The sequence below is a fragment of the Rutidosis leptorrhynchoides genome, chromosome 1 (assembly GCF_046630445.1).
Source record: "Rutidosis leptorrhynchoides isolate AG116_Rl617_1_P2 chromosome 1, CSIRO_AGI_Rlap_v1, whole genome shotgun sequence".
Lineage (NCBI taxonomy): Eukaryota > Viridiplantae > Streptophyta > Magnoliopsida > Asterales > Asteraceae > Rutidosis > Rutidosis leptorrhynchoides.
In genome coordinates this window covers 537,385,001-537,395,000 of record NC_092333.1, presented here as the reverse complement: position 1 = coordinate 537,395,000, position 10,000 = coordinate 537,385,001, and the positions used below count along the sequence as shown (strand labels likewise).

General features: G+C 33.8%; 1 protein-coding gene and 1 pseudogene across 1 annotated transcript in view; both read left to right on the top strand.

The window, feature by feature from the left end:
• LOC139886663 (NADPH-dependent aldo-keto reductase, chloroplastic-like) overlaps positions 1-4,690 on the top strand; it is a 5,609-nt gene extending 919 nt beyond the window's left edge. Inside the window, exons 2-7 of the mRNA XM_071870602.1 lie at positions 1,629-1,679; positions 2,442-2,518; positions 2,615-2,702; positions 3,605-3,880; positions 3,983-4,231; positions 4,345-4,690. Of these exons, the coding sequence (XP_071726703.1) occupies positions 1,629-1,679; positions 2,442-2,518; positions 2,615-2,702; positions 3,605-3,880; positions 3,983-4,231; positions 4,345-4,428 (825 nt within the window). The 3' untranslated portion in view covers positions 4,429-4,690. The remainder of the gene's footprint in view (positions 1-1,628; positions 1,680-2,441; positions 2,519-2,614; positions 2,703-3,604; positions 3,881-3,982; positions 4,232-4,344) is intronic.
• A 242-nt stretch (positions 4,691-4,932) lies between these two features.
• The window catches only part of LOC139886664 (NADPH-dependent aldo-keto reductase, chloroplastic-like), a 10,130-nt pseudogene continuing 5,062 nt past the window's right edge, over positions 4,933-10,000 (top strand).

Below are 10,000 nucleotides of genomic sequence, written 5' to 3'. Positions count from 1 at the left end.
CTTATTAGATTCGACAACGTGAATTTTATTGCGCGTTGCGGATAGATAATACATGGGCAAAAATTATATAGTCGAACTTCTTTTGAATCAAATTGCGTACGTGTGTGTGCTTTACACTAAATCTGGAAAATATACCTTAAAGTCAAGTTGTGTACATGTAAATCTATTTTCTGTAAGTACGGATCAAATATATAATTTTTCATGCTTTCAGTTACTGTGATGAAATTTTGAAAATAACAGCTAGTAACCAACACATCATTGTCAATATGGCATATATATATATATATATATATATATATATATATATATATATATATATATATATATATATATATATATATATATAGTGGTAGGATCAAGGGGGAAGTAACCAATCGGGGGAAGCGCGGGAAGCAAATTTTTTTTTTTTTTTCGTTTTTTGGAAAAACTTTGTTCGAAAATATGGACATTTAATAAAGACACTTTGTGATAAATGTTTTTATTTTGGCTGGAAAACGCTCGAAAAATTAATATATATCAATTATCGTGTTTTTCGAGCGTATGTTGAGGTTTTAGATATTAGGGTTTAGATATTAGGGTTTATAGGGTTTAGATATTAGGGTTTATAGTGTTTAGGGCTTAGGGTTTAGATTTAGGGTTTAGATTTAGGATTTAGATTGAGTTTTCAACACGAACGGTTTAGAGTTTAGGGTTTGAGGTTTAGGGTTTAGGGTTTACGGTTTTTGGTTTTGGGTTTAGGGACTAAACCTTAAACCCTAAACTCTAAATCGGGCTAAATTTTACTTCACAAAACATGAAAAAAAAAAAAAAAAAAACGTTAACATTCTTCACGATCAATATTATCTTGAACGATCAATATTATCTTGAATGTTACCAAAGAAGCATTGCTTCAACGGTACCCGTCCCTTTGAAGCCGGGGCCCCATGTTTGGAAGCTACACACAAACAGGGCGCAGGTTCGAGTCCCGGGGGGAGCAATTCCCTCGGAGTATGCCTTCGGGTTAGACTCGTGCTTGCCACTCATGGGGTATTGGTGGAGGTGTTTTACAGGCATCCGACTATTACGGGGTTGGCTTGGTGGGTTGCCAAAGGCAACACAGGGTTAAGGTGTCCCTGCCAATCTACACTTTGAACACAAATATTATCTTGAATGTTATTTTTGTCGATCGTTTTCCCACCTAAATTTAAACATTCATCACGAAGTGTATTTTTTAAATGTTCGAATTTTCGTGTGAGCTTGATGCCTGAAAAAAAAAATTCCAAAAAAACTAAAAGAAAAAAAAAAATTGCTTCCCCCCGATTGGTTACTTCCCCATTGATCCTGCCCCTATATATATATATATATATATATATATATATATATATACACGCACACACATAACCTGTAACATCTATTTTGTTCCACTATATATATATATATATATATATACACACACATATATACATATGTATATATATACACACACACATAACCTGTAACGTCTATTTTGTTCCACTTTAGGCATTGTTTAAGGTTCTGCACTTGATGCTTAATTCATATTGTGATTTTCAATACATCATGCATTACAACTATTACTTGCCATTGTATTAAATTTTTTTTGTATGATGCATATTATCTACTCGTTGCAGGTTGGATACCGCCACATTGATTGTGCCCAAATATATGGCAACGAAAAGGAGGTATGCAGATTACCTAAATGTAAAATAACATCATAGACATAAGCTTGTAAATTTCATTAGATGAAAAAATCAGTCGTATATACAATCTATATGACAAATCAGTCCATATATTGCTATTTGTCCCTTTTAGGCAAATCTCCTTATTTCTCCATGAGATCTCGTTTTTGGAAGGCTGCCGAGACGAGATTTCTCAGTCAACGTTGTCAAACTTGGTCAAAGCCACAATTTATCGGATTTTCTCGCTCATTTCTTGGATTTTCTAGTAGAATCTCGTAATTTCTCGAATTTTCTCGCCTATTACTCGGATGTTCTTGTACTATATCGTAAAAATATATATAAATCGACGTATATTTATTTATATATATAATTTATATTAAAAAAAACTAAAAGGTCAATGTAAGTCAACGTCCGAGATCTCACGGAGAACATTCCGAGATGCCGTGATCTCCCCAAAAATGCCCAAACGAGATCTCCCCGAGATACGAGTTCTCCAATCTTGCTTTTAGGCCTTTAACATGCCTAAATGATTAAGGCCATCAACATGCTTTTGTTGTTTTTCCTTTTAGTCAGTTGTAGTTCTTGGAGCCTATTGAATACCCGTATATATATATGTTAATAAAATTAAAGAAGAAAAAAAAAGTTAATCGAAGTATCGGTGGTTCAGTCCTACCCGAATTGTTTTGACCTGCCCAAAATATTTACATGTTATATTTTTTCTCCAAAAGAAAGCATAACAAAATTTCGACCTTTATTGTTTTAAAGATTGGTGTAGCTTTGAAGAAGCTATTTGATGATGGTGTGGTGCAGCGAGAAGATTTATGGATTACGTCCAAACTCTGGTTTGTCATATTCCTTCTTTTTTTTCCCTTTTAATTTCATATTCTTGTATTCAGATTATGCCGTTCATACTAATGCGTGTGGCCTCAATTTTGCAGGTGTAATAATCATGCACCCGAAGATGTACCTCTTGCATTAGAGCAAACTTTGAAAGACTTGCAGATTGATTATCTTGATCTGTACCTTGTAAGTATATATGCAAAATACCAATTTCCATACCTCCTTGTTAGTGCATGACTGCGCCTTCTTAATACAGTCTTTGACCAACTTAGCGACTTAGCGTGCCGATATGAAAAAATGACAAATTCTATGTAGGCTTAACACATATTGTTTTAATGTTTTATTTTCTTTTTTTGGGTAAACGAGGAAACCCTCCTATGAACGAGCACATTGGCTCCCCCGTAGAAGGTGGTAAAACTTCTGATAATCAAGTCCCCCGAGCGCGAGGCCTTGTACCGGGTGAATTGCGCATTATGCGCACCCTGTAGTCACCCTCCCTTTTTGAACAATTTGACATAGCCAGGAATTGAACCCCGGTGACGTGCTTCATTGGCCAACTCGTACATAGAGACACTGTTCTAAAACTCCCTGATTACTCTTGAAAACTCTTTTTTAAGAACGGGCCCCCGATTTTTCAAAATCTTGTTAATAAATTGGTCAACGTCGGTTAATGAGTCAAAATCAGATTTGTTCTTCAATGTCGGAATTAGTCGGTCAAAATTGGTCAACTAATTAATATGAACTTAAACTAGAATTTCAGAATTTTTGAACAAATAAACGATTATGTTTATGCTTCTTAAAGTTCATGTTTATCTTTATTTATGTTTATGTTTATGTTTATATTTATGTTAAAGCATATGTTTATATTTAAATTAATATATATTTAAACTAGAATTTTTATATTTTTGAATTTTATTATTTAAATGCATAAAAAGTCCAATCCGATTAATCCCCGAGTTTCCGATAACTCCCTCCAAAGTCCCTACAGAGTACTCAGTAGCGAATTTTACAATCTCGCATAGAGATTACATGTTAATATCTCTAGTTCCATATTATTAGTTAATGAATTACACTATTTTTTTTTCTAGATCCACTGGCCAGCACGTATAAAGAAGGGAACCTCTGGTTTCAAACCTGAAAATTTCATTCCAACTGATATACCTGCCACATGGAAAGCGATGGAATCGTGCTACGATAACGGCATGACTCGAGCTATCGGTGTAAGCAACTTTTCTTCAAAAAAGTTGGCGGATTTATTGGCGGTTGCACGTATTCCCCCTGCTGTAGACCAAGTTGAGTGCCACCCTTCATGGCACCAAACCAAACTACGTGAATTCTGTAAATCCAGTGGGGTCCACCTTTCAGTAAGTCATCAAAACAGACAAACTTTCTATTTAATAATTAATGTAGTTTTCTCCTATTAGACACACTTTAACTTTGCTCATATTTTATATTTTATATTTTAGGGATATTCACCGCTTGGTTCACCGGGCACAAAATGGTTCAATTGCAATGTTCTACAGCACCCCATTCTAAAATCGGTCGCGGAGAAATTAGGCAAAACTCCTGCACAGGTTGCATTACGTTGGGGTTTGCAAATGGGTCACAGTGTACTTCCCAAAAGTACAAATGAAGCACGTATTAAAGAGAACTTTTCTGTATTCGATTGGTCCATTCCTAATGACTTGTTTGCTGAGTTGTCCAAAATTGAACAGGCAAGCTTTTTTTTGGTGCTTTTATATGATGAACCAATATGTCTTATGTTTTTTTGTTATTTGAAAGAAAGAACAAAATCGAACTTTAAGTTACAAATGATGTTTTCTTGCAGGCACGATCTGTCCGAGGTGATTTCTTGGTTAATGAGGGTAGTCAGTATAAATCTGTCGAAGAACTATGGGATGGCGAGATTTGATTTGATGACGATTTTAAAAAGCTCAAGCTTTGTTTGTTCATGTCATAATAATAATAATAATAATGCAATGTATGCAATAAACCAATACTGATATACTGATTTGCTATTATGCACGACTTGTATGTTTTCTTTTTAAAAGGAGGTTTAATTTCCCATTTATGTGATAGTGATGATGAGGATGAGTTATCAAATGAAAAGGCAACAAGTGTAGCTGATAATCATCCTAATAATTTATCATCATCATCTAATATTCCTGCTTACCCTTCTAATAATGCTCATAATGTACCTCTAAGAAACTCAACCACACAGTCAACTCAACCAATGTGGTTGAAGGATTCTGTTCAAACATATAAAAAGCTAATCATGTTACATCATCTGGTTTTGGGTCAATTATGCATTGCCTGATCAAGTATGTAAGCTGAATAAGTCATTCTATGGATTTAAACAAGTCACAAGACAACAAGTAAAGGAATTAACAAAGTACCTAACTTCTTTATGTTTTGTTTAGTCTAAGCATAACATGATTTTTTTAATTTTGTCAAGACAAAAAAATGATACTTTTAGTGTTGCATTGGTATATGTTGATTGTATACAAAATCTAAGCATAACCGGGAATTGATGTGACACATACAAAATCTAAGCTACCTGAAATTAAATGATCCGATGCTAATCATAACGCTAACACATCTAAATCTGTTATTTGTCTAAGTCGCACGTGACTAGCACATGTAGTAATTGACTCATGACGGGGCCATTATTAATCCGTATTTATTAGATATTCCAAACATAAAGGAATGATCATCATCATTAACATCAACATCAGTCATAAGCTCAGTATTATACATCCACATATTAAAATTCTTGGTTGAAAATGGGTTCCCCTGTAGCTGCTGCTGAGATCAAGTTCTTTGAAATCATTAACAACAACAAAAGTTTAAAGATCCCATCAGTTGGTCTGGGGACTTGGCTAGCGGAACCTGGTGTTGTTATTCAGGCTGTTATAACGGCTGTTAAGGTTACTTCGTTCAACTCAATTTTTCTTGATTCTATCGTTCAACTCAATTTTTCTTGATTCTATTGTCTTGTTATTCTTGTTTATATTATATAATCATCATGTTATTTTGATTATATAGTAGTTTTGAAGTTGAAATATGGCACTTACCTAAAAGAACCAAACTTGTGTGTTTAATAATCAAATATGAAAATATTAATACTTCAAAGAATCATTGATTATTGATATAGATTAATTTGAAGGAAAAAATCAAGTAGTTTTTCTCTAACTTTTATTGTGGTACCATTTGACTAAGATTTTACACTTAATTTTGTGTGGTGCATATCAGTTTTATAGTAAAGTTATCATCTGAATATGAAATACAAGAGTTTAAAATGTCAAAGTTAGGCTTTTGAGGTCATATGGAAATAATAGAGTAGAATTCATTTTTCATAAAAGGATAATATGATTATTAAAAAGGTCTAACTGGGAACTAGACATTATCTTTAACACACTCAAAGGACCATAGATGTTAATGGATATGCATCCTTATTAGATGAAAACATGATTTTGTAGCCCGTGTGGACAGATCATAGACATGTAAAAACTGTACAGTCGAATCATTTTGTGTTGGAGAATACGGATTAGTGGGTAAAGAATCAGTAACCGGATTGATACTAGAATCGTGCGAACACTTTCTTAATAGAGTATTTCGACCCACTTGGTCACGGGTTACACGAAATCACTATTAGGATAAGACTAGTACGAACAATAGTCTTGACCAAAAGATAATTGTTCCTTGCAATTTAGATTGCATAAATCTGGAAGTTTTGTGTTGAAAGTGTGTTAGACATGTTCAAAATCTGGAACATTGTGTAAAGTGTCTAACCATTCATATGGAAATGAATCCATATATTTATAATGGGTCAAAAGGTGTCTTTGAAGAGTCACATCTTTTTATATGAACCCACATAATGCTTGGAATGTCACACCCATGTATTTGTGCTTAAACAAGTCCAAATACATGAAAAAACCGTTCATAGAAGTCCTGGAACAACCCCATAACGTTTGGGGTTCAAATGTGCCTTTTGGGTTGAAAAGGCACCTTTTCAGCGAGTTCAGTGTTAAGCCGCGCCGGGGGTCCAGGAGCCGCGCCGCGGGCTAACAAAGCACAACACTTCCAAAAATGCCAAAACTCTCGAACTCAAAATCACCGCCGTGCCGCGGCTTAAAGCTACTGCACACCAAAATCAAGTTTAAGCTTATTTTCAAGTGTGTTTAGCCTTTCAAGTCGCGTTTCGCATTCTTTCAAGTCGCGTTTCGCATTCCTTAAGTTCCAAATGTTATTTCCAAGCTCACTAACATATCCTTAAACCATTTGACACCTTACGAATGTGTACTCCACACTCCCCAAATGCGTGTAGCGTTTCAATGGTTCGAGCACTTTCAATTTAGCAATTCAATCAATTAAAATGACGTTGGATCATGCTAAAGTCACCAATAATCCCCCCCCCCCCCCATTTTAATATGATCCTTGATTACTAAAATACCAACAAACAGATAACTAGTGCATAAGTATAAATGTCGCATGGATTGAATTTACACATAGTATATTACACGTGCAAGAATTCGAAAATCAGGGTGCTCTAATAGTTTGAACACATCAATTCATTTGAAAACCTGTCGATAATATACACACTAGTTCCATACTTTCTACAATTACCCCGACACTATTATAAGCCTTGTGTCTCAATCCTCTCATGAACATATCAAAAGCTAAGTCCCAAGCTTTCTTGAGGCGGCTTAACCTCATGTTCACATAGGTAGTTTCTTTTAATCTTGCTCCCACAATGCAATTTTTCAAGACAACTATTAAGAAGTATTTAACTTCAACCTTCTTTATCTCACGGGTCCGAACACATACTTTGGGATCATATATTAAATGTGTTCCAATCTTCAGATAGTAGGCTTTCCTCATTGAATTCAGCTCCTAGTGTTGTACTATAAGGGAATTGGGTATCCCACTATGGAAGATCTAAATGGACTTCAATCCCACAACATTAGCCAACTTGTGCGCACTACCGGCTAATGCTTTTCTCAAGTGATTTAGTCAAATTTTATTATGACCCAACAAAATTCACATACATCACTTCATTCGTGATAAACCTCACGGAACACTATTTGTCTAAGGCATAAGTGTCTAGACTTTCACTTGTTTCAAATACATGCCTTAGTCAAAGACATCCCATTACTAGGGATCACCATGAACTTTCATCTCATTCATTATAACTTCAATCAATTTCCATTCTTTTGTAATCCTTTAAACCAAGGATTTACCAAGTTCTTATTTTACCATAAGAAACTTGTGAGATCTCAAACCCATTGATTGATTAATCATTGCACACGTCCACTTTTCACAAGTCATTAATGTAAACCTATAATTCATACACCCTTGATAATGTATCCCCATTATCCTTATGTACACAATTATTACCGTTACATTAGATAGTGAGATTATTGTTATAACATACCATAGTCAATCCACTTCTAAAACCAAGAAGTAATGACGACAAGTTTATGATATCCATAATCTCAACATCAACCTTTTGATCCAAGATACCCCATCTATACCAAGTGTTAAAAACCAACAACTTGTAGATGTATAATCCTCTTGATCACTAGTAAACTCAACACAATTTTAATATGCCTTAAGGATTTCACATTGTGAATTAGTGCATAATCCATGGTTGACTTTTACAAGTATTAAAATACTTTAGGTCCCATCACAATGAATACCACTAGACCATGTTTAATTTTTCTAACACCATGCTAAATTAGTCACTTGATGTAGTCACATACACCATACCACCAATATCCATAGCATATCGGTATTTAAAAACAATTAAACAACATCTCATCCTTGTTCCATATCAAATGTATATTAGTTTCACTAACTTGTGCTAATTTGATGAATCATCAAATGATTAATGGACTTACCTCACCAATGAATAAATATTTCATGAACATTTTATTTAGTAATAAAAACAGTCACTTTACAACAATACATTATCATGTGACTTATCCAACGGATTATCATCACCCGTTAAATGGTTTTACAATTGCTATCAATTAAGCCCTTGTTTTACCAACAAGCACAATTATCACCAACCTATCAGGGAGTTCAATGTCAATATACAAAGAATATAATTACAACATTCTTTTATTGACATCATTATACTCATGCATATAACTGTACCACCATATTTATAAACATGAACTAATACAAGAGAAGAGGATCAAAGTTTCTGGCAAATAATACCATGTAACCAATTATCTTTTATATCATGTATTGAAAATTAATACATATTATACATCATGAAAATTGTACAAAGTAGACGAGTAACTTCCCGAATTAATTGATTTGAATAATGAATTCCATTCAAACCATATTATTAATTCAATCAAACTCAATCCATCACCGTATCTCTGATTGTAATTGATTACTTTAGTTAACATCCATTTGCCAATAGTCATAATAACCGTTCCCCAAAAGTTTTCTCTTGAATTAATTTACCATGTACCAATGAGTTTGCAACAAACAGTTCCATACACACTTCATTTATACATATAGTTAATTCACAAACCATAATGAAATGAAATATATATACAGTTGCAACCATTCATATACATTTGTGATCGGTTAATCGTCCAATCGATTAGGCGACATTTCTATGCAATTTCTAATTAACCGCTTTCTAACAAATATAACCACAAATATCAATTTGGCAATCATTATATGCAGTACAATAATTATGTTCATATAGACATACATGTACAGGATTTTTGGCATATGAAACATTAATCCACCATAACAAAGTATGCATACGGGTGACATCTATATCTCAATCTATCACATCATGATTTTAAATTCAAGGTTAATCAAGTGGATACTCATGTGAAATCTTTACATGCAGATCATGGTCCATATCCATAATATTTTAATATCACATATATGTTCATTCATGGACATGATGTACTCCGTATTTAATATAATTAAATACTACTACATCAATCATATATTCAAATATAATATAAAGGAAGAGAGTACGCGTATCTGTAGAATGTATTTACATCCCATTCCCATGTTAGATTGAATATATGATTCCATCATATAAATTTTCTGCCATCTACAAGATCCATTCCTTCAAAACTTCACACTAATTTGCAAGTTTTCTTCTTCACCAATTCACCCAGTCTTGATTCATGAACAAATACTCTATTAAATTGTTGGAGAATACGGATTAGTGGGTAAAGAATCAGTAACCGGATTGATACTAGAATCGTGCGAACACTTTCTTAATAGAGTATTTCGACCCACTTGGCCACGGGTTACACAAAATCACTATTAGGATAAGACTAGTACGAACAATCGTCTTGACCAAAAGATAATTGTTCCTTGCAATTTAGATTGCATAAATCTGGAAGTTTTGTGTTGAAAGTGTGTTAGACATGTTCAAAATCTGGAACATTGTGTAAAGTGTCTAACCATTCATATGGAAATGAATCCATATATTTATAATG